This window comes from Callionymus lyra, chromosome 9, assembly GCF_982586985.1.
Source record: "Callionymus lyra chromosome 9, fCalLyr1.hap1.1, whole genome shotgun sequence".
NCBI lineage: Eukaryota > Metazoa > Chordata > Actinopteri > Syngnathiformes > Callionymidae > Callionymus > Callionymus lyra.
Window position 1 is genome coordinate 2,352,158 of NC_141826.1, and position 24,757 is coordinate 2,376,914.

Genomic DNA, 24,757 nt, shown 5'->3' on the forward strand with positions numbered 1-24,757 from the left:
ATATTTTATTAACAATGTATCGGAGACTATGTCTGGATATGTTCCCATTTCATTTCTTCATCATTCGTTATTATATGGATTGTACTTTAATTAAATAATTATATTAACATACTGAAATCTTGGCATTTTATTTAATCAGAATTTAAATCTATTCCATCCTCCAAACTTCAATTCCAGTAGAAAAAGCAAGATTGCTCAATTATAGAAATTCTCCCAGAATATATAATATATATATAAAAACAAACAAAAAACAAACAATATTAATAATAGTAGTCCAGCCCTGGCCTAACAGTTTATTCTGCATTATGTACAGATCATCCTATTAAAATTTTTTATACAGTATATACACAATCAAATACATCAGTAGGTTACAACACCCGGTCTGGCAACAATTAGAACTGGAAGTGATAAAGAATAAAGAAAATGTCTCCCTTGATTTGGTTTGGTTGTATTCGAGCAAAGTGACAAACTAAATGAAAACAATCTACTGAACAACAAAGCCACAAATTTACCCCGAACCTAACAGTAGAAGTGGCTTCCACTCAAACATCTCAGTTAGAAAACATAACTACATGCCATTACATCCTGTCCAAGAGGGCCAGTTCAGCAAGTTGATCACAAGAACTCACTGTGGTTGTGGACCGGGGCCACCACAGGGAGGGGCTATAAACCATGTCCAACAACTCAAAATCCATGTCCATTGTTCCTTAAGGTTCATAGTGATGTCCAAAATCACAGATTAAACATCTGGAGGTGAGGATGATGACGCTTCAGTCTCCAGCTTACGAAGACGGCGGCGGCGAAGTTCTGCTGTGTTGGGCTCTCCATTGTCCTCGCCTTCTTCGCCTGTGTCCTCTTGCTGCTCTTGTCTTTCAGTGTCTGTGGAAGTAGAGTCTGCCGGCTGAACCTCCGCTGTATCATGGAAACAATTACAGTTAAATTCAACTGTTACCGCTACCAGACTTCGTTACCTACTCAAATCAACATCAAATGGTTTAAAGTGACATTTTCAAACCTTACCGTGCCAACAGTAATTCAGCTGGTATTAACCTGGACTTTCACGAAAAGTAGTCATGTGCAGGGCAACGTTATTTTTCAAGCGTGGCAAACTGAACTTCTGCTTAGGCTTAAAATGTTGGTTTCAAGATAGCATTGAACTTTCTTTAAGAGGTTTGCTGCATGATGTCAGCGATCAACCCCCTGATTGACATGACAACCCTCAATAAAACTGTGCCATCATATACACTCAGTCATCCACAGTCTACCTGTAATCTCATTTTAGTCCAATACTGTCTTTTCTAGTCGGGAAAAAAAATGCTCAAAAGTGTTATATCTTCATCCTTTGTTTACCCTAAAATAGATTAGAGTTACTATGTCATTATAGAAGCAAAAACATGTTAAGCATATTTTACAAACCACTGTGTTAATAGTGGTAAACATCTATTCTGTAATCTCAAGATACTCTGAGGTGTCATGCTTCACAAATAAATAATGAGGAAGATCAAATGATGCTTAAAGTCATAGTCACCACTGTTAATAACTTACAGGTTGGAGATTCTTTTTTCTGACTTGGGCTCGCAGATTCGGCACCAGATGAAGGTGATTGGGTTGAGCGTCTTACTTCTCCTAAACCAGCGTCAGTCCTTGGGGGACTGTAGAGAAAACAGCATGTGTTAAGAAGTCACTAAAAAACATTAATCCAACATAACAAAAGAAGAGATCACACATATTTATATAAATTAAAGATACAAATAGTGCAGCCCTTCATACTTGTTTCTAAATTGCAAAAAAAGATTATGAGGGATCCCCTTAGATTCTATTTAAGGAAACTCCCTTAGCCATGGTAAAAAGAGCTACAATACAAAAAAAGACTTGTGGAACTGACGCGAGTGTGGCCACGGTACTCAGGTAGTGGTGGATGTTAAGCATTGCTGCGTCCAGCAACGTGTGGATATTTTGAAGACACTGGAGCCGAGCCTCTAGTCCCCTGCGGCCCTCTGCCTCCATCTCCGTCAACTCCTCATCTGACAGACGAGCAAGGGATGGGGGAGGAGAAGGCATTGATGACACTGCAGGAGAGAAGTTGATCAGATCAGGTTCTTGTGAATGAAGAATCACAGGTAATACAGGACCTATAATGGCAGTTGCAATTGTTTGACAATGGATGGATCAGCAGAAAAAAATGGCAGAAAATCAACTTAATAAAGCTACAAGCCAACATGTGTAACTGACTACTGTCTAAATTTTGAAAGGTTACTAGGCACTCTCAGTTTGAAAATCAGAGCCAAGTATTGTAATGCAGAGAGTGTCATCTAGTGGCCTTTTAAAATTAAGACACTGCATCGTGATGTAGCGTCAGCCGTGTGGTGCTGCATCACGAGGCCTTATCAACTCATCAGTACCACATATTCTTCATTTTTGCAAAATAAGACATGAACCATGCTCTATAGTAATTCATTGTTTTAACAGCATCATTTTAAATAATGTCTGGCGTTATTCGATCAGTCAAAAAAAAATTTAAAAAATGTCTGGAACTTACCAAAGGGAGGGGGAGGTGGCATGGGCAGCCAGGGTGTGCTCGGGAAGGGAGGTGGTGGGAAAGAGAAAGGAAACCCTGGCTGCGTGGACCCTGAAGAAGCTGCTGCAGTCGGATCTGCAGTTGACGAAGAGGACTGGCTGCCTCCTTAGGAAAGTTTTAACTTTAGTCTGAGATAAACAATTACGTGAACCTAAATGCACTTACCAGCAGTCTGTGTAGCATCTGTGCTGCGATGGTTTGTGTCAGTGGCACCTGGAACTCCACCTGCTGTGGCAGGAGGCGGAGGGGGAGGAACACCAGGGAAAGGACCCCAAAAAGGAAGAACACCCGGTGGAAAGCCAGGTAACATTCCTGGAGCCACTGTATTGAGGGTCAAGAAAGTGAATAAATGACACGATGCAATGCATGGGATATCAATTCTCACATCAGAACCTGAACTGAGTCGATAAAAGATAATATCCTTTTGAGCTCTACCAGTAAAAAATAGACTTCACCCAATTACTCAAGTAATGTAGATTTGCATCATGTTGAAAAAGTAAAATGATCTAACTAAATAATGAAAGTAAGATCCTGATGCAGAAAATGTAATGCCACATATAAAGGTTTCTCTGAAAATATTATCCAACCAAAACAACTTTTCTTTGGCATGTTGAATAATAATTGGGCTCTGGGGTACCATCTTCAAAGAAGCCATCAGTACTTGCAGGACATTGACTTTTGTTTTGACCAAGTCCTATTTAGGCATCTTCATTATGGAAGAAATCACTTCATAATATTGTTACAGCTAAACATTTAGTCTGAAATATGCTATTTAACTTGTTTTAGATTGATCATATTTTGCACCAATGTATTTTATGGCTTTTAATTTTTTGGGTTTTCCATGGACAATAGATTACTAAATTTATGCAATTTTCTTTAAATATACTTTTATTTTTAACACAGTAAAATGCCAATTTAAAAATTCAGAATAGCTTCATCAGATCTTTTCCTGGACCACATAAATGCAACAAAATAATATGTTCTGTCAATGAACCGTCATCTTTCAGATCTCACATATAGCAGTCTTTCATATGAAACTAAGAGAGGCTTTTATGTTTTACCGAAATGCACAGATGAGTCACAATTGCAAAGATATGGGTTGTTACTGTAGCTCACCATTAACAGGTGGCACTGCAGGAGCGTTGGCAGGAGCTGCAGGTGCAGCAACTGGAGCCTGTGCAGCTGCTGGAGTCTGGTTATTATTGTTGTTATTTGAGGCTCTAAGGACATCCATGCGGCAGGTAGGACAGGTCTGCTGCCTCTGGAACCAGGAACGAAGGCAACTGCAGACAGAGACAATACAGAAGGAATGAAACCCTTGTAACTAAGGAGCACTGAATCATTTGTGTCAGGACAAACCTGGAATGGAAAATGTGATTGCATGGTAGCTTCTTAGCTCCTGTGACCATTTCCTCCCGGCAAATGATACAGACATTATCAGATGACTGCAGATCTTCAGGGGTGGCATCAGGATATCTGGGCAAATGATGCATGTTAAGATTTTTTCCAAATAAATAATTTCTCTACAAATTACATTATACGTTTGTTTTTATTTACTTAAAATAATTTAAACAATGACTCACAGTGTGTTCATGTTACGAATGGCTCTACGAGACATGATTGCATCCGTGACAGCTTTCTTGAACTGCCTGTGAACAAAGAAAAAAAAGAAAAAATTTGCAACAAGAATTCCTTAAAGCTTTATGATGAAAAGTAATAGTTATTAGCAATTTCTTCAGCCCTAATAGTCAGAAACCTCATGAAGTAAATAAACATCATCATGTTTCTAAATAGTAAATAGTAGTATATAGTATAGAGTACATTCACTACAGTAAATATAGGTGCACAGTTCTTACCTCATGGCCAGATACATAGGGCGGATGGCAAATAGGGGAAATGTGTGCACTTTTATCATAATGGTCATAAAGGAGATGTATAGGAGCACTTTGATGAAACCTGGAATCAAACCATTAAATATTAATTTTAAATCCACATGATTGTTCAAGACAAAAATCGCACACACTGACCTGTGAGGAGCTCAGTATAGAGCATATAGACAGCCTTACTGTCCCAGGGGTTTTCACTCTGCAGGTCCACTGTGTGCAAGATGTACTTGATGGAGGTCGTTATCACCATTGTCAACAGGATTGCATACTGAGCAACAAAGAATAGAAAGCTTATTATCCAACACACAAATATCTGGCTACACATATGAATTTGCTGTGTGGTTATTACAATGTATCTTAAAGGGTCTTTAACATAAATATTCTATATACAATCATCTGGTATGTTAATCACAGTTGGTTCTGTTGAACACTAAAAAGGTTAAAAAATATAAAAAATATTTAGCTTTGCACTCCACAATACCCCGAGGCCTGAAAGATCATTTTATATACAACAATAATGCATAATTCCAACAAAAATACCCTGACACATATCAACTAAAAATAAATTAATATAAAATGTAACAGTTTAACAATTTTATAATAGCTCGAAAAAACACCATGTCATCGGCAGTTAAAACAAAATGTAACGCGTCATACATCCTCCAAGAGCGACAAAGAAAATAAAGGCTCTAATGAATTATTAAGTATAAAATACACTAAAAATAAACAATTTATTCAACTACCAAGATATTTGAAAACCAACAAAGCAATAGAAATAGTAATACGTAAAAAAATACATTTAAGGAAAATATTGCAAAAGACAAACAGACTCATTACGCCGAGATTATAATTGTCGTTCGTGCATAAGAGTATATGACAAACCTCAAAGCCAAAGACCAGCTGCACAGAGGCTCCGCGGGTGATGATGCTGTGAGCAGCATGGTTGACAAAGAGGAAATCCAAGATACTCAGCAAAGTCATCAGGGCTGGAGCACAGAAGCATAAACTTTAGGTTTTAATTAAACGTCTTAATGCTTGCATGTTATCAAGGGGGAAACATTAAGTATGAGAGTTGGAAAGACTTAACTATGTGATTCGAGCAGGTAATATGGCATGATGAGAGAAAATAGGGAGAGAATGGATTTTGGTAGATGTTTTGTACTTACACAACACTCTGAAGTGGAAAACCCATGAGATGTTTGGACTTCTTTCCATCTGACAAATCAAGAAAACATACATCTATTAATATTTTTATTTTATTGCATCGTCTCAGCCATATAAAATGTAATAGCAGCCTATCTACCTTATAAACAAGATGTAAGATTATTTGTAAATAAAAACGTGTGGAGTGTTTTTTGTATTTTACATCATTTTCAAGAAGAAATACTTACAAAATCTACCCGGTCTTCAGCCAACCAATGGAAGCACTTGAGGAACAGTAGGAGGGTAAAGAGAGCAACAAATCGAGGAGAGAAATCATCTCTGAACACAGTGAAAGCCAGACATGTCTCTGTCACTGCGTACCATGATCGCTCTATCAGATGCTGAAACAAACGCAAAGATGGCCAGTTTGAGTTTAAAACCTGTAGACAAACCAATTAAAATGAGATTTACCTCCATTTCGGCAGCTCTCAGTTGGCCAAAGAAGACCTTTCTCATGAACTTTCCCAGCAAAAACACCAACACAAAGGCTTGGATGTACAAAACCTACAGCAGAGAAATATAGATTTCTGAACTCAACAAAAACAATCAATTACATACTTTCGAATTCGGTTGAAGGGAAACTAATGTTTAAATAAATTAATAAATACAAAATAAAAAATAAAAAATTCCTGACATCTTTGAAATATTCCTCTCCAAGATGAATTAAGTCCTTCATCATGACGATGATCTGTTTTAAATGTATTACTTCACAAAGTTCTTCACAATTTGGAATTTAGGCGACTGAGAGGTTAAAGGAGTGGAGCCCAATATCATGCAATAATGGGCTTTGTTAATTCTCTGACAGCTGTAATCATGCCCCGTTTTGTTTATACAACAAGTCACTTTGAGGTGGCGACTTCCAGGATTGATGACGCAAGGTGACAAACCTCAATGCTTGAGCAATCACAGCGGAGTGGCCAATATTACGCTTAAAAAAGATTTAATCTCCAGAAAAAGTGTTTGAAGTGGGCGGGGCTTAAGCATGTTTTCTATTAATGTAGATATAAAGATAGTTTTGTACAAACAGACACAGGGTCAGTTAAATGTTTTCTCCAGAACATACTCTACTTCAGTCATGATGAAAATCTCTATAGCCCACTGTTTTTAAGCTATTTGGTGGCAATTTGCACAATCCAATGTCCTTCAGATAGGTCATACGAGCAGGGGACTATTTTGTAATTTAAGTGAATAGAGGAAACACACTAATCCTCCATCCTTTTGCTCACATAGCTTCCTATGAATGTGTTAACGTAAAAAAAAAATGTACCTTACTTTAATTCTATAGATGAAAACTCTTTGGCTAATTGGTAAAAACACAGATACTAGTTTTTCAACCAATCTGACTGCAACAGCAAATAATCTTACCGCCATGCTGGGGCTGCTTTTGGTGAGGTAGACCACTGTCGGGTAGAACTGGTGTTTAAGGAAGTAAGCATGTGCCACCACAGCACCAGTCAGAGCCAAACTGGTGGCGGTCACCAGCAACGCCCGCACCATCATTGACCAAATGGAGATTCTCTTAAAGGAAAACACATGGTGTCTTAGAGGAATTATTGCCAGAATGTTTGCATGCAAATCTGTAGGTAGTTGGGAAACATTTGTACGATAAAATCTATGTTTCATAACTCGATCCATGCGACCAAGGCAGCCATTCTGGTGTGTCAAAGGTTACAAAGCTTTGAAAATATACTGTTTTGGTATGTAAAGCTTAATGTAAGACTTGTGTATTATTATTCATTTGCAAATTAAATTAATATTACATTATTAAAATGTTTTGATAAATATAAAAACACTTTAATGCTGCATCTGCGTGAAAAGGAATTTACTTATATCAGTAGGATAGAGTCCATTGAGATTGTAAAATGGTATTTAAACGTTTAAAGTAAATGGGGACGATACTATTTTTGTATAGTGAGTTTAGCAAATCATATCTCATCGTCTACCTTTATCGTATTACCTGAATGAATACAACCATCGGTCACCTCCATACTACAAATGTAAGTGTGTTTTTTAAGTGGGAAGTTAAGCGAGTGTCAGTTTCAATGGACATGCAGCTAGACAAGACACATTAGCTTGATGGCGTTAAAGCTAATTTAAAGTCTCACATATCTCACAAGAAATTCGGCTACGTTTCACCAAATAATGTAGATTAAATATAGCGGTGCGTCAGATATGTAAACCGATTGGTACAAAGCAATTCATAAATGTGATAATTTTACAATCATTTCATAGCATTTGTAGCTTTTAGGTATTGGTAGCACGTTAGCTTAGTGCTAGCAGCTGTCATAACTCTGGACTTACCAGGACTATGGAGTCGGAAAGCCCTCTTTCAGCTGGGAGAAAACCTGTTTGCTAGATCACCAATCGCTAATATAGCTACAGCTCATTCCATTTTGATATAGGACAGCATTTTCGTCTGGACATATTTACATATCATCGCCCTGTTCGTCTGGCTAGTGGCTACGTGTTTATCTTTGGCTTGCTACACAGGAGCCACATCACATCCGGCTGTTACGGTAAATAAGCGCACGAACAATTCAAACTTCACCAGTAGACGATTTAATAGCTATTGGTAACTTAAACGTGTACAGTGTCCAGCAAATTTAGTTCGTCATTACAAATAAAGCTTAAAACATGCTGTCTGCGTTGCTAAAGTTATTTAAGTAACACATAACCAAGTATGTGTTGTATTGTTTATTTGAATAATTACGGTACAGTCCAACGTGGACCAATAGAAAGTAGGCTGCTTGATTATGGAAAAAAAGATTCCTTAAATACATATTATCTCTTATATTATAGTACGAAGGATTATTAAAGGCACTCGGATGATTATTTAGTTTCATCACCAGATTAAAGTCGTATAATATACATTTATTACGAGATTAAATTCGTACTAAAATAATGAATAGTGTGATTAAAATGGTACAAAAGGACGAGCAACGAGCAACCGACGAAGATTTTGCATAATAAACTAGTTTTGTGTTTCGTATATCTTAAATCGAATTGAAAGCTTTGAAGGTCGAGTATTAGTTTTGATGGAGTTGTACAATATAAATAGAAATGTTTTTTTTTAATTGGAATTTAGAAAGGTCATCACAATAAATAAATAAATATATATATATATATATATATATATATATATATATATATGCATGCAAATTGTTTTTTTTTTCCAATAGCCAATACATACAGCATTTTTTTATTGCATAAAGGGAAAGAAAAAGTTGATACAATCTAAGTCTAAAGATAAAGAACATAGATCAAAGAAAAACAACAAAGACAAAGGATACAAAAGCCAACATAGAACAGAACATCCAGATACTTTCACTCCACTCCTGCCCCCGAACTCAGAATTGTACAATTTAATAGCACGAGGAATGAATGAGTCCTTGACTCTATTTGTTCTGCACCTGGGAAGGAGCATTCGTGCACTCATTCTGCTTTTCTGTTCACTGATGACAGTGCTGAGAGAATGACTGTCATCGTCCATGATGGACAGTAGTTTGTTCAATGATCTCCTCTCAGCAACTGTCACCAGTGAGTCCAGCCTCATTCCAACCACAGAGCCAGCCCTCCTGTCCAACCTGTTGACACTCCTCTTGGACACATTTCCACCCCAACACACCACAGCATAAAACAGGAGAAATGATATTTACTGTGAAAATAAAGGTTAATTACACTAATTGAGATCTTTTATCAACTATCCCTAACCAAGCCCTGGTTTTCTCAAGACTACCTTGCTGCAGACAAGATATGACGTTGGATATACCATACCCAAAAGTCCACAGTGGAAGCCATTTCTTTAGCAGCAACACTTTGTTTTACACCGTAAATACATGATTTGGACCTCTATTGCACTCATCAGTATGTGTCTGTTTGCACAAAACTCTCTCTGGGTCTTCACATTAGTTGCCAAAATCAGAGAGGCGTTTTTAATGAGTTGCCCTTTATATGTGTAAATGTTAAACATGACATGTCAGCACGGTTTCTATCCGTGCCAAGTTTTAAGCGGAAGTAGTTCTCTAGCTAAAACAGAAAATAAAAGATTCACAAAACAGTGAGTAATAGCGATGGAATGTTGTTTTATGCCGTAATAAAGTGGTTTCAGATTCATGGTGTATCAATCAATCTATTTAATCTCACTTCAACATTGCACAGCTCTATAGTCCAAAATGGACTTCAGTACTCATTTTTTTTCAACAGTATACAATAAAGTTTTGAATAAAACTGACAACATAATCATTCGATTTAAATTTTAAAGCCACATAGACTTACCTTTTTACTTTTTGGAGTATGGCAACAAGGAGATACTCTAGGAGACTTGGCCCCCTCTCTTGATTCTAGCAGCAACACGTGTCACTTCAACAATCAGTCGCAGGAGCTCAAATATCCAATGATGAGGAAAAATAATAATTTAACAAACTCACCGTTCAAATCTCATATACATGACTGATGGCATTCATTTACATGCTGAGACAGATGGTGGAGGTGACATTTAACGTGCCACACTTTCACATACACTAGAATAGTTGGGTGAGGGTGCTGAAGAAGCCATAACAGATGCTAGTTTGGCAAGTTCACATATTCAATTGCAAGCCTCTGAAATGTCTTTAAATGGCTTAGTTTTCGAGAATTGTTGCCCCGAAAAATAGTCAATGGTGATGTACACCATCGTCAGATTAGAATTTATAACAATCTACCCTATAAAAATAAAGAGAAGGTAATCTGGAAAGTGTTGTACAGTGACTTAGACTGTAATGAAAATATTTTAATTCATGTAACCTTAAACTTCAAATGTTTACTAAGAATTACTTACATTTTTGTATTTGTTCCAATAGAGGCTATGTTCTTCTTAGATTTATGATCGTCTTACTGGCTGAATGCTAATCCAACGTTTTTTAACACGCAATTCAGATAGGGAAACAATGGTGAAAATTGATTGCTTAGTGAAAAGGTCTGCAGGTCCCTCTACTCTCAGTTTGCATGTATGCATTTGGGTGCCAAAATAACATTAACAAAATTAACAAGATTGGCATTAAATTAGGATTTTCATCTTCAATATGAGGGTATATGGTCTTCTCACTTTTTAAAGGACCAACAGTAATGGAGCAATTGGCTGCTCAGTTGTTCCATGGCCAGGTGTCCATTAGTCCCTCATATGCCATTATAAGGAGGATAAAGGTCCAGAGTTACTTCCAAGTGTTCCATTTGAATTTGGAATCTATTGCAGTCATCTCTTAATATTAGATCTAAAGGGCTGTCCTTATTCAATTGCGGTCACAATCACAATTAGCACAATGGCATTGAAAACCTCCTGTAACAGGCAGAAACCTCAAGCTGAACCAGTAGTCGTGTGGATGGCATTGTCATAAAACAACTGGGGGATAATCACAGTTGAAAAATTACAATTAATTGCCTGTTGGCTGGACTATAAAAAAGTAGGAGTGGATCAAAGAAAAATATCAAAAAACTTTACCAGAGGGAACACAGAGGATTCAACACATGATGGTAGAAAAACATTCTTTACAATGATTAGCTTCGTATGAGTTTGTATGATTACCAATAGGCATTTTTCTTGTTTGAAGGTGAATCCTGCCAAATGACTGTGAAGGAAGTGCAACACACATCCACATTTTTCCATCAACAAGTTTATTTCTTCATGTCAATGTTCTAGCAATAACTGCCTTGGTACCCAGGGCAAAAAGCATGTATGCCTCCACAACATTCTTGAGTGCACAATATTGTTAATGCAGTGAGTATGCAAACAATGTTACTTGTACATGAGCTGCAGTACAGACTAGGAATCAGTAATAATGTTCAATGTTTAATTATATCATAAATGACTACTTCTATTACAATAGACATTTACAACGTTAGCTTATGGCATGTTAGAGTGCGATTATTTCTCATATCTATCAACCCAGTGAACATCCGTCACTTTTCCAAAAAGTTGTATCGCACTGTTTATTCATAACATTAGAACAGAAAATGCTGTTGTATTCCAGCCTAATAATAAACAATGTGATACAATGATCAAGAAATTGTGCGATACTGTGATGCTTTCAGAAGATTGTTCAGAACAAATTTAAATGAATCTATTGGTCATGAGGAAAAAAGTTCTGACTTGTTAAAAACTATATAAAGTAGTTGGAAAAAAAACAGACCAGAAATGAAGGATAAAGAAGTCAACAGGTTAATGCTCCAAGCTTTGCAGCCAAAAGTGTAGCTCATTGAGCTGTATTGTTCATGTTGTCCTTGCTGCTTGAGGTCTTACAATGGTATTGGCCTGTAAAATGACCAACCACTGGAATCTGATTGCTTTTTTACTCCAATATCAAAGAGAGTTCAAAGTCCCTTCCCACATTAAGTGTAAACAATTCATCAATTAAGACCACCTTTAATTATGAATCACTAAGGGAAGGACAAAAGGGGATAATGGGTACAAAAAAAAAGTGTTATTCTTGGACCATTAGGAAACCGAGGAGATTGGGTTCAGTGGCGAGCCCATTTGCGTTAGAACCTTGTCAAGCCACTGGAGTGGGCCATGGAGATGCACTTCAATCCAACAGGGGGTGCTTGTGACATCCTGTCGGTGATACTCTGCTCCCCATCCCTGAAATATGAAAGTAACTTTTTAAAAATTACCCAGAAGCCTAGGTTTCTACAGAAACACGCACAATAAGGAAAGTACCTTGACAAAGCTCATCCTAATGGTGCACATCTTGGTGAGCTCATACACTGCCTCAAAGCCATGATTCACAGATTGTGCCAGAAGCTGCGCAAACTCCTGGTTGTTAAAAATCTTGAGGCTGCAGCCACTTGGTATCTTGCAGACGGTAGTAGGATGGAATCCATGGTGATAGTTGCAGTTACGGCTTTGTACAAAAATGCTGGTGTCACTGAGACACTCTGCGTATACTTCCCCTCCCACGTAATAAAGGTGAACTCCTGAGAGAAAGTGAAGGGAGAAGAATGTGTTGGTTTTTCTTATATGCACACAAGATACCTTACAACCACTAGCTCATCCGACCTTTGCCAATGTGACGGCGCGTGTTCTCAATTGTGGAATTCCGGTTGACGTTGGACAACAGACCAAGACAGAAACGGTTTTTGTTGTTGGAAGGATCCGTGAAGCCATCCACAAGCACACTGGTGGACGAGGCATGGTACGCCTCGCCTACACGGTTGTTCAGCTCATAGTAGACGATAGAGCACCAATGGCTCGGCTCCTCATACTCAACCGGCTGCACATCTGCCAAGCAAAGCAAATTCAATATTTAGGTTTAATGAAAATGACAAAATGAAATCAATTTCACAAAAAAGCTGAACCCCAAAAACAGAATATGGATCAGCTTCTTGCCTAAAGTCATAGCTGCGTAAAAGAGAGGATAGTGAATAGAGCCATGTATAGTCAAGATTCTGGTGATACTATACGTATCACGATACAGTAGGGACAACGATATATTGTTTCTTTTAAAGGAACAACACTTTTTCTGACTTTTACAACAAAGAATTGAGCAAATACTCTTTCTAATCAAATGTGAAAGGGTTTGTAGGAGAGTGCTTCTGAAAAAAAATAATTCCATTAACAATTAAGTGCATTAACAGTCTCAAACAACCTGTAGCAACACACAATATCCAGAATCTGTCAGTGTTTAATTTTTTAACTTGAGTTCAAACATCAGCTATAAATGCTGAGGTTTAATATATACGGTTAACCTTTGACATAACATTTTACTTAGATTCAAAGCATTTTACCTATAATTCTTTGGTAAAATAAATAAATCATTTGATCTGTGATTAACACAATTTAAAAGTAAGTAAAGCGTGTAACTGTCTTTTGTCTAAACTAAACATGTTCAATGTATTTTTGTATCATCATTGATCGTCCTGAAGTTTGTGAAATTTAAATTTAGAGAAGTGTCTGTTGACGTCACACACGGGCCCCAGCGCTGTCAGCCTTTATATAACCAGTATAAAACACAAACTCCATTTATTGGATTAAGGAAGATTCCAATGATAAAATCAACATTTACACTAACGAGAACGTTTGTCATGTTGACTTTCATGCAGTCGACAGCAGAAGTTTCTCTTGCATCTACAGAACAGCAAAGTAAACGGCTTCGTTTTGTTTGTCTTTCTCGTTTCTTTGATCTGCTCATATTCTGTGTTGTGATGCTTCTTTCTTATAGATACTAATAAACTTAGTGGTGTTGAATCCTGAGGAGGGATTTCTCCTCCAAAAATCCACACACAGCAACACCTCAGCAGAGCCGCTGCTGTTAGCTCTGCTGTTAGCAGCAGCTGCTTTACTGGCGTCGGTGTGTGACGTCAGTGCATATATAGTTTAAAGAAAAAAAAATATGGATACAGTGATGCTGAATATTGATACAGTATCAGGAATGTAGTCTTATTTCAACTGTATAGTGTCTTGAGATAACTTTGTTATGATAAGACACTTTAAATAAAATTGAATTGAATTGAATAAAAACATGGGGATGTATCGTTTTTGATCGATATTTTCTTACACCTCTAGTTGTGAATACATTTTAATTTATAGTCACACAAGTCCTAATTTTTTAGGTTAATGAAAATCAGTTGGAACGATACAAATTACTTGTATTTATATTTCATGAATGGTCTTTATTTTGTGTTACTGTTAATGTGTATTCTTCGGTACTGCGGTATCGATTTAAGGTAATTAACAGTCCCACATTTAAATAATATCCTCCAAATGATGGTTTCCCCCTGTCGAAAATGTTGCCTTCTTATACCAATTTCTCCTGCAGGAATCTGTGATCTAGGAATAGCCAATAATCATCATATATTTATTATACATTTGTAATTGTATCCTTTAAAAGGAAGGGATGAAAGCAGAAGCAAATACAAAACAAAATAGGGGATAAAGATGTTTTTATCCACAAGAATGGACTAGTTTCGTACACTGCTAGTAGATTGTTTGAAAAAATGTGCCAATTATTTTTTAATTGAGAGTAACCCGTATTTCACCAATGTTGTCACCTCCTCGGGTCACAGTCGGAGGAAGACTGCTGCTGGTTTCCATTGACTGGCTGTCCTGGCCCAGCTGCTCATCAGGGGGCATGTATGCTGGTGGAGGGGTGTCCGCTGAGGTGACAAAAAAAGGAAAAATTATTGGATTAGTTTTAGCCTTTTGAAAACGTAGTACATTTTTATTTATTATATCATTAAATTTATTTTGCCTCTTAAAATAATGCCTACTTGTAACACTTTGGTTTTTATGATACCAATGGTTTCCAGTTTCCAGGCGCTAGAATGAGTCAACTACCCTTCAGTGTCTTAAATGTGAAAAGTCACTTTGTCAGTTTTTGTTTAAAGAATCCACATTGTGTCCCCCAAGTTGTTACACATTTTCTGGGAGCTACTTTTGTAATTTTAAATTCACTCTTTTTTTTGCATAAGATTTTGCTTTTTACCATAATAAAATTATTGTAGGCCTATTTTGGTGAACCATGTCATGTTGATCGATTGTGGACTTAATCTAACCTTTTAACCAAACCTGCATGAGCATAGCGTATATTGATTCCATATGTGACAAAACATCCTTACATACATTTGAGCTTGTATCATGTTAATAGATGTATAAGACAGCATGCTTCAAGCCAACTTGCTGTTCAAACTTTCCTTGCATGGCTATGCAAGGAAAGTTTAAGCATATGGAGCATACACAGAGACAGATTCCAAGATCTATTAAACAATATAATATGTAGTTTGCAATACATACAACTATTTATATCAAATTAAGCATTTATATATAGGGTGACTAGACCATTTTCTACAAAAGAAAAAAAAATGTACCCGACTTTCATCAGTTTTCCTGGTCAGTAACCAGTAAACGGAAACTAAATGTTCTTTAAAAAAGAAAAAAGGCACTTACGAGTCCGTTTATCAATTATTTATTCATTTTCACTTTAAATCGCCACAAAATTAGCAAAGTTTAATCTATGACATGTTGCAGAGATGTGTATAAAATGTATTGATGTTTTAGCCAATTGTTTTCCTATTAACCATTATTTGTAACAAAATAGAGTTAAAAACAAACTATAGTGAATGGCCCATTTTAAAACAGAGAGAAGGCCTCATAAAATAATCAAGACTCACATAGCCACTGTCTAAAACCTAAATCCTTACAGCTTACATGTTCTTATTTAGGAAAATAGCCTAATAACCTACTCGAGTGCAAGACACAGACACAAATTGTCAACAGCAAGATCCATCTTGGTTTTCTAACTTATCCAGTCTTGCATTGAAACAGTTGCAAATTTAGCTGTAAAACAACAGTAGATGAGAAAACATTCCTCTTAGATCCAATATAAAAGAAGCCTTCGGTTATAAGAGTTTCTTTTTTTATTTTATTTTAAACATGCCTCATGAGGCCTTTTCTCATTGGGAATTCAACAATATCAGCATTTAGTCAAACAGTATTAAACAAGAGTTGAGTTAAAGCAGATTCCAATGATGAAGTTAAAACTAACACACTTACAAGAAGGATTGTTATCATGGACTTTCACGTGGTCGACGGAATGTTTCTCTTGTTTCTATAGAACAGCAAAACTAATTGCTTCGTTTTGTTTCTTCTTCAATCCCTCATATTCTTTGTCGTGATGCGTCTTTAGATGTTAAATAAAGTAAGTGTTGTTGAATTTGTTCAATTCTAGCGTGATTCCGCCATACCTCCGCTCATATTTTCACTGCAGCAGAGTCGCTGCTGTTATTTTCTTACACCACTACTTCTGTCTATTGTGAAATGCATTTCTTTAGTAGTCAATTTAATTAACATAATTCCCTTCAAATCTTTTAGAAATTGATGCAAATGTATTAACATATGTTGTAATGATGGCTGAATATTGAGACGCGTGTACTGTATATTTAATCTTTTTGTGGAACTTTCTGCTCGAACAACTAAAATTTCCCTTATTAATTGTTATTCCTTGCTTTCTAAAACATGTACCAAGAGGTTTGAGTTAATTTGGTAAAATAAATAAAGATTGTGCTAGATTTTTAGAGGTCAGTCCGTTTCTCAATCAAACATGGCAACAATGTACAAGCTGATCACACGAGCACTCCCTGATAGTATTGAGTATTCCTTGTTTTCTTTTTGTACAAAGACAATAAAACAATTGCCGCAAAAAATGTAATGACAATGTTCCATTTGTCCAGTCTTAAAAAAATGTTTTAGTTTCAAAAAGGTTGTTTTTTTTTCCAGGAAAATTAAAAATATATATTAATTAAAAAAATTGCACATTGCATTACATTGCACACAGTATGACCAATGACCAGACAATGCAGCTTACCTGGAAGCTGGAATGGGCTGGAGGGCCCCGAGCTGGCAGGAGAGTTTGGATAAGTACCACTGCTGGCCGGAGAGGGAGGGTAAGGAGAATTTGGCGAGATGGGGAAAGAGCCACTGCTGACTCCACCTGTACTGCTGCCACCACTATGAGGCTGCTGGAAGGATTCTGGAAAGGTGGCGTTGAGAGGCATGTGCTGCTCATTGTGGGACAGGTTGCGGAACTGGACGAGCAGGCTGTGCTGTGGGTTGAACTCGCTATGTCTTGGTACCAGGACAGGAGGAAGAACTGGGGGGGAGAAAGAGTTGGGAGAAGGTTATATAACCCAAATAGTTGGCCACGTTTCAATTTCACACCAAAATAAAATAGCAGCAACAACGGTAAATAAAATATGAAGGTTCAACTAGAAAAAAAAATGTATTTCACATTTGCCCCAAAACTTGAATCTTGAAAGATTTGCTCAAGGTAAACAGAATCTAGAGGATTTATTTGATGGACTCGTCTGCTGGGTTTTGTCATACGAGAGAAGTTTTGGATAAATCCAAGGGGCTTAACAAATGTATTCTCACTTTTCGCTAAATATACATCTTTAATATTAATAGTTTCACTCATCTTCATATATAAATATTTTAATGGTTTACGTGGAATTATATCACATGGGACCACTCATACGTTACATCCCATCCTTTATTTGAGATAAAATTGTAATCTAAATGTGATGCCTAAACAGTAACAATGATATTGTATATAAGCCTAGCCTGAAAACTACTTTTATTTACTCGCAGGATGCGCACCTGCACGAGTTAAAAGACAGAAGGCTTGGGTCTTTATTCCAAGTGGTTTATGCATTCAGAAAGCCACTTTCTCATGCCAAACCCCATCTAGATTGCTTGAGGCATATAACCTAATAAGACTACAAAAAGCCAGCAATATTGATTTTCTGTGCAAAGGAGGGAGTAGGCTAGTGGATGAAAACCTCCTGACCTTTGCGGATTGCCAGCAACAAATTAACTTTTGGGGAAACATAACTGCACATCTGCAAAGAAGATGTAAAACTTGTGTAGCTGCTGTTAGTATGTTTAAAAAAATGCTTTTAAGTGTTTGCATCTTAGTTTAAAACCCCCCTCAAAAAACTGAAACTACTAACTGGTAAAAATAAATATTTAAATAATCATCATGAAACTACATCCATTGAGCTTATTTACATGATGATACAGAACTTTGTTAAAATGATCAGTACATGCTATGCCCACCGAAATATAGTACAATAAGGTGCTGCTATTAAAAAAAAAACTACCTACCAGGACTCTCCACTCGTTTGTAGTGATATGGGTTGATGCAGACCTCCTTCTGTTTGGATCCAAAGGGGTATTCGCAAACCTCCAGTGGCTTCAGCTCATGGTGAGACTGAAGGTCGGGCCAGCGCCACACTCTGCAGTAGATAACATGAGGCAGACCTTTTCGGTGGGAAACTTGTAGCCTTCCATCCAGTGATCTTGGAATGGTAACACATTTACTGGGCTGCCCGGGACAGCTCAGGGCTTTTTCTAGGTCCTCCATTGCACCCTTCTTCTTCTTCAGCTTCTTAACAAGTGCATCCACAGCTTTCTCAGCCCATTTCTCTTCCTCATCTCCTTGCTTCCACCCAAGCAGTCGCTTGACTGCGGGGCTTGTAAAAGAGAAGAGACTTGACATGGAGGTCATTCAGGCTGTGGTCCAATCACACCAGTACGAAATCTGGACCAGATTCAGTCACTCCGGGGGAATCAAAATTACAACTCCCTCAATCTTCAACTTGAGTCAAGAGCAATTTCTTCAAGCGTGTGGAAAACAACAGAAGCCACTGAAGTGTGTGAATATGTGTGTGAATATGTGTGTGATATACATGTGTGTGTTATATGTATGCGTGTGTGCTGGTATAAGATGAGGGGTGGGGTGTTGGAGATGTGAGGGGATGAGGCTTTAGACTAGTCTGACCAAGGACAGGAAGCAGGGGAGGGAGAAGAGTGAGCCGGCAGGACACAGCTGCTGCTGCTGCTCAGGAAGGGCTCTGCAGCAAGCTGTCCAAATCGAGGTCAGAGCCACTGATGGTAGGAGGGGGTTTGAGCTTGAGCGGAGATCAATACCTTGGCAAGAGTCTTACTAGAACAGGCAGACAGGCTAGAAACAGCCAGTACCACCTTAAAAGAAACCCACTTCACCTGGGCTTGACGTTTTGTGATCGCCAGCTTTCTGGAGAGAAAAAAACAGCGAAAGGGACAAATCAGCAGAGAAATATTATTTGCGTGTCAGAGAGTGTCTAGCTTCAAGGATACAATCATAATTGATTAAACTAGAAGAAAATAAAAAATGTCAATAGTTATGATTGTTTGGCCTAACACAAACGTCATTTTTGTAAAAGAAACATGTTTTTGATAGAGACATGGGGAAAAGTAAAGATAATGAAAAAAAAAAAAAAAAATTTAGGATTAAAAAGGAAGGAAGACTAGCAGGCATTGTCTTTGTGTCAAACATTTTGGCATGTGCCCGTTTGTAAACAGGATGTAACTTATGTGCACATCATTTGCAAGAGGGAATAATAATAATCGTAACCATTCGTTTCATAATATAACGTAAGAATGCCTTTTTATGAATAATTCAGACACTGCAGGAATTCAGACATGTAGGTTCAGTATATTGATTGTCCAGCAATAAATAGGAAAACACCCTGGGACCTGTCGGAGCAGCAGCTGTTAGTCTTGTGGATCCGGCCCAAGTAAAAAGGATGTGACCACAAAGGGCTGCTTCCTGTACCATCCCATCTTTGACTCGATCACTCCCTTCCAGCAAACAGCTGTGCTGCAGCCCCCATCCACAACTTATTGTTGATTGCAAATGGAGCACCCCAAATGGAGCTGATCACAAAATATGGGGAGGTCACCAAACAGCTGGAACCCACATTTTCCTGACACACAAACCACAAATACGAGTCTCATTTAACATTACAGCACATTAGTTTATTGATGGCCAATTAGTCAGACTTTAGGAAAACAGCTTTTGGAGACTATAGGCATTTGAAACACTACATAAAAAATGTTAAGCTAAAAAATGAAAGCAATATTCATCACCAGAGTTTGGATGCTTTCACTCTAATCTTCTGTAAAGCAGCACAGATTCAGGCACTGCTCCAAATAAAAAGGCTCTCCCTTCAGATACAATTACAGTTGTATTTATTTTTTTTATGTATTTTTCCCACCTTTGGGATCCAATCTAAAGCCAAGTCAACCACAATTTTCTGATGAGTAGGTGTAAACCGATCAAATAGCAAAGGTTGAACCTGCCACAGAAATCGTGCCTGTGCTTTTCATTGAGGGCACCAACACATTCATTTGTGAAGAGGGTCCCACTTCACCTGCTCGACACAATGGATGACGAGAGCTGCATTTTGTCCCCAATTATTATTACACAAGGGCTGGGCTGAAAGCTCGGTGGGTAGTAACACATTTAGGGCTGATGGAAAATGTATTGCATTTAGTTAACCACCAGTCTTTAAGACCCTAGAGCAGCAGTTTTAAATGACAGCTTGCAGATTCAATTAACTCATTTAGCAGTCAAATTCAATGGACATTATCAAGAAGAACACACCTTTAGACTTAAACACATACATGTCATCTTTACTTATGAGAAGTAGGATGATTGTTACGCTGCTTTTTAGAATGTAGCTTTATGTATTAGAGTTTAGAGTCCTCATCACCATCAGACCCTACAACCACTGAAGTGCATTATGGTTCAAAAATAGAGTCAGCAATATTTTGTTAGCACCAACTCCCTTTTTTCCTTCACTCTATCTTGCTTCTTCCTCAAAAACAATTCTCAAATCACTTGCATTTTTTGCTGATGTAGCCCACAACTTTCACCACTTCAATGTATGGAGCATTGCTTGTTTAAATTAATAAATTAAAATTTTGCATCACATATTTTTGCTTTCCAATGTTATTTGTGGTCAAGTATAGACACGTTGTGTGAATAACTAATGCAGACCAAAAACACAATACATATTCAAAATTATGTTTCGGCTGAAAATCACCACAGGACACATTACCACCTCAATGAGCACAACATAGTTTTGCTTTTCCCAGTCACTTGTGCAATTATTACTGCGTTCCATGAGTTTTGAAACATTCAGTTTTGAATTACCAATTTGTTGTTGAGCATTTACCCATCACTGTAAACACTCAAAGGTAAGTGAACAGTCTCAAAATGTAGTCAATGTTATCATATGGCCTTCATTATTGTAATAAAAAAAGTATAATAAATACTGCGTGTATATTAGTATCATGAAAACTCGCTGCCGGCCTGTTGGGGTCTCAACAATAGGTATCGGAAAAGAAAATGGCTATGAGTGTGCACCTCTAATGTGAAAGTGATCGAGTGATACACAAAGAGTGAGAACGTATCACATGAAAGTCGTCAGACTTAGATAAAGAGTTTCTGTTCTATGAAGTGTACAAAAAATGCCTATGGAGTGAGCGAACGTGTCGGAGATGAACTATGAACTAACTAAGACAACTACCAACATGACTTGATAGTACTCCCTCCTTCAACAACACAACATTTCCTTTCTTGTAGAGTTTTAACAACATATTTAACACGAACTCTCAAATCGGATAAAAACAACTACGGCTTTTGTTCTGTGCGACAAAAAGAGCATACATTTATCATAGCTAGAAAGTTTGCTAGCCTTGCTACCGTCCACGGAACCTTTTAACACAAATCTGACGCAGTAAAAACTAACAACAATAACATTTCGTGGCAACAGAAGAGTGTTATATAGACGCTTAAGCCGTTTGCGGCCATACGAAGAAGATTCGTTCTTTTTTACAACCTTTCGCAATCGAGAAACTTTTCAAAGTTCACAGACAGAGCTAAGCTATGCTAGCTGTTAGCTAAGCTCTCTGGGGGAACGAAAGACTAAAAGATGAAGGCACTGTTATCACAAGCACTATTTTTTCTACTAAAGACACACTTACGTTTCTATTTAAGGTGGTGTTGCGTTTGAGTTCTTTTTTCTGCTACTTCTGGACAGATAACACGTTTCAGCTCCGACTGTCTTCCCGAGCCATGTCCTCCAGATTCCCGGAGACAAATACGCTGCAGCATAGGCGGAGTGGATGTCCCTCCGCTTTATTGACAAACTAGATCCTCCATAAACGCTTTGCTTCGACATTTCTTATTTTACTACCAATCTCACATTCCCCACTAGTAAAGTGAGTAAAAAAAAATGTATTAACTTTGCAACACTGTGTGCAAAGACAAACAACAAACAGCTCAATGCTTCCCAGTAAGCAGTCGGTCAGATGTTGGGCTCAAAAGAGCATGTTTTCGTTAAAAACTGCAGCAGATAGAAATGTTAGTTGTTGCGATGAATGACTCTAGAAATGAGGTCCAAATTCTTACGTTGGTCGTGCTGCGGCTCCGGGACGTATCATAAGTTGCTGGCTCCACTTTGTCTGGGACGCTGGCTCTTCCAGCGTTTTTGTCGTACTGTTAGTGCGTTTTTCTTAAATAAATCAGAGCAGAACCCGCGTCCGTTCGAGCCTCGACTGCGGATCCTCGACAGACTAGTGCATCAGCTGGCAGGGAGGCAAGGCTGAGAGCAGGATCCGCCACAGGACGGCAGTGATGTATCGCCTGTGACACCGTCTAAAAAACATGGGTCACCAGCCCTTTTTGCAACTGTGAGCTACTCCAAGGGCACTTTGTGATCCGAAGGGCCACGATCAGTTTTGTACACACTTCTGAAGAAACGACTAAGTAATGTATTATTATCGACAATTAATTATATCCCTCTAATACACTGATCACATTATTGATCGTTCAACAATTACAAATAAGGCAACACAATAGATGGCATATTAAAAAACAAAAACAAAAAAAAAACTATTTAAGCAAGCCATTTGGCAGGTTATCTGATGCCCCTGGGAGCCATGTTGGTGAACCTTGATCTTAACAGTTACATACACACAGTGGCATAAATATGTTAACTCATTTAGCAGTCAAATTCAATGGACATTATCAAGAAGAACAAACCTTTAGACTTAAGCACATACATGCCATGTCATCTTTACTTATGAGAAGTAGGATGATTGTTACTCTGCTTTTTAGAATGTAGCTTTATGTATTAGAGTTTAGTGTCCTTATCACCATCAGACCCTACAACCACTGAAGTGCATTATGGTTCAAAAATAGAGTCAGCAATATTTTGTCAGCACCAACTCCCTTTTTTTCCTTCACTCTATCTTGCTTCTTCCTCAAAAACAATTCTCAAATCACTTGCATTTTTTTGCTGATGTAGCCCACAACTTTCACCACTTCAATGTATGGAGCATTGCTTGTTTAAATTAATAAATTTAAAATGTACATCACATATTTCTGCTTTCCAATGTTATTTGTGGTTAAGTATAGACATGTTGTGTGAATAACTAATGCAGACCAAAAACACAATAAATATTCAAAATTATGTTAAAAGATCAGTTTTGTACACACTTCTAAAGAAACGACTAAATAATATATTATTATCGACAATTAATTTGTCTTCATCTTCCTCCAAAAAAATGGATATGAAAAAACGTTAATAAGTATGAATATTTCAAGTTTGTTTGCAGCATAAGATCCCAGTCGCTTAACTGCTGCCTGATGCCTTTCCCCATTCAAACACATTGAGGGTGTCAGTGTCCGGAACATTTCCTCATGCCGAGGCTTCAATACATGATGGACATTACAGACGAACACCACAGAAGTATTTGGATGTTTTTAAGTGATTTATAAGGATTAAGATGAAGCTGAAGACAATTTAAGGCCAGTCACTAAATTAAAATTGACTTACATTTTTCCTATAACCGATAACAGATTTCTCTGAAAATAATAGACAAAAGGGTGAGTATAAAATAAGTGAATTTAGGGTGAACTATCTGTATTTTAAAAACATGTCTCCCCAGGCCAGCTGTGAGGGATAATCTCCCTAGAAGTGTCTTGATCTAACTCTGTTATTCCTCATAATTAGCTCAGAACACTTTAAGTTGAAGGTGTCAAAGTCTTTCAAGAATCATCGAGGACTGAAAATCCATCAGACCAGAATGAAATGTTCGGAGAAGGAGAGTGAGGCACAATGCACAGGTCATGAACCTGGTGAGATGCAAGAGGTGCCCGGCCAAGAGGCTACCCACATGGCTCATAGAAGGCAATCTTCCCAGGCCTGCGACTGAGACTAAGCATTCTGACACTGGCCAGCATGTTTCACTCTAGAATCCTTTGATATTCTTGAGATGTAATTGTACCAGCACAATTTTAAGATACCCTGTGTAAAGTGTCCTGTATGCTCCACAATATAATAAAAGTTTTAAGCAGCCACAGGAATGACAGGAGACTGGAACTTTATTTAACAGCTGTTGAGTGCAGCTTCATTTATTCATTACCCACCACATACAACATAGAGGGCTTTAAATACGGTGGCTCAGTAGAGACAAAAACAGAAGTGCAATACACATAAACATATTCCTCCCCTTTAACTTTTAAAGCTCCCTTGTGAAAACAGAATAATTACATGTAAAATCCTTAATTTTACTTCTATGAACTGTGTACCCCATATACCAAATATTTATTAAACATATATATTCAAACCTTTCAAATTACAGAGGGAGGGTAGACTACCTCAATCTGGACTGAACCCAGGGGAATTATTCTGTCCCAGAGTAATGAGTTAGTGACTACACTACAATGTC

At 37.6% G+C, this 24,757-nt stretch overlaps 2 protein-coding genes across 4 annotated transcripts; both read right to left on the reverse strand.

Moving 5' to 3' along the window:
* Nucleotides 1-279: 279 nt before the first annotated feature.
* syvn1 (synovial apoptosis inhibitor 1, synoviolin) lies at nucleotides 280-8,147 on the reverse strand. 2 transcript variants are annotated; one of them, XM_087799383.1, is made up of 16 exons: nucleotides 7,969-8,147; nucleotides 7,033-7,185; nucleotides 6,079-6,171; nucleotides 5,856-6,008; nucleotides 5,631-5,679; nucleotides 5,347-5,450; nucleotides 4,606-4,732; nucleotides 4,435-4,534; nucleotides 4,162-4,227; nucleotides 3,938-4,054; nucleotides 3,695-3,861; nucleotides 2,744-2,899; nucleotides 2,540-2,680; nucleotides 1,886-2,069; nucleotides 1,546-1,652; nucleotides 280-912 (listed from the first exon to the last, which is right to left on the reverse strand). In XM_087799383.1, the coding sequence occupies exons 2-16, from the start codon at nucleotides 7,165-7,167 to the stop codon at nucleotides 740-742; spliced, it is 1,872 nt and encodes a 623-aa protein (XP_087655509.1). In that variant the 5' UTR covers nucleotides 7,168-7,185; nucleotides 7,969-8,147; the 3' UTR covers nucleotides 280-739. The 2 variants fall into 2 exon arrangements, with proteins under 2 accessions (XP_087655509.1, XP_087655508.1); XM_087799382.1 differs by having other exon boundaries at nucleotides 2,540-2,683.
* Nucleotides 8,148-11,297: 3,150 nt separating this feature from the next.
* Nucleotides 11,298-22,128, reverse strand: smad5 (SMAD family member 5). 2 transcript variants are annotated; one of them, XM_087798593.1, is made up of 7 exons: nucleotides 22,007-22,128; nucleotides 18,299-19,229; nucleotides 17,001-17,285; nucleotides 14,689-14,793; nucleotides 12,698-12,919; nucleotides 12,359-12,615; nucleotides 11,298-12,280 (listed from the first exon to the last, which is right to left on the reverse strand). In XM_087798593.1, exons 2-7 carry the CDS (start codon nucleotides 18,699-18,701, stop codon nucleotides 12,137-12,139), a joined length of 1,416 nt encoding a protein of 471 aa, XP_087654719.1. In that variant the 5' UTR covers nucleotides 18,702-19,229; nucleotides 22,007-22,128; the 3' UTR covers nucleotides 11,298-12,136. The 2 variants fall into 2 exon arrangements, with proteins under 2 accessions (XP_087654719.1, XP_087654718.1); XM_087798592.1 differs by having other exon boundaries at nucleotides 14,677-14,793.
* Nucleotides 22,129-24,757: the final 2,629 nt, after the last annotated feature.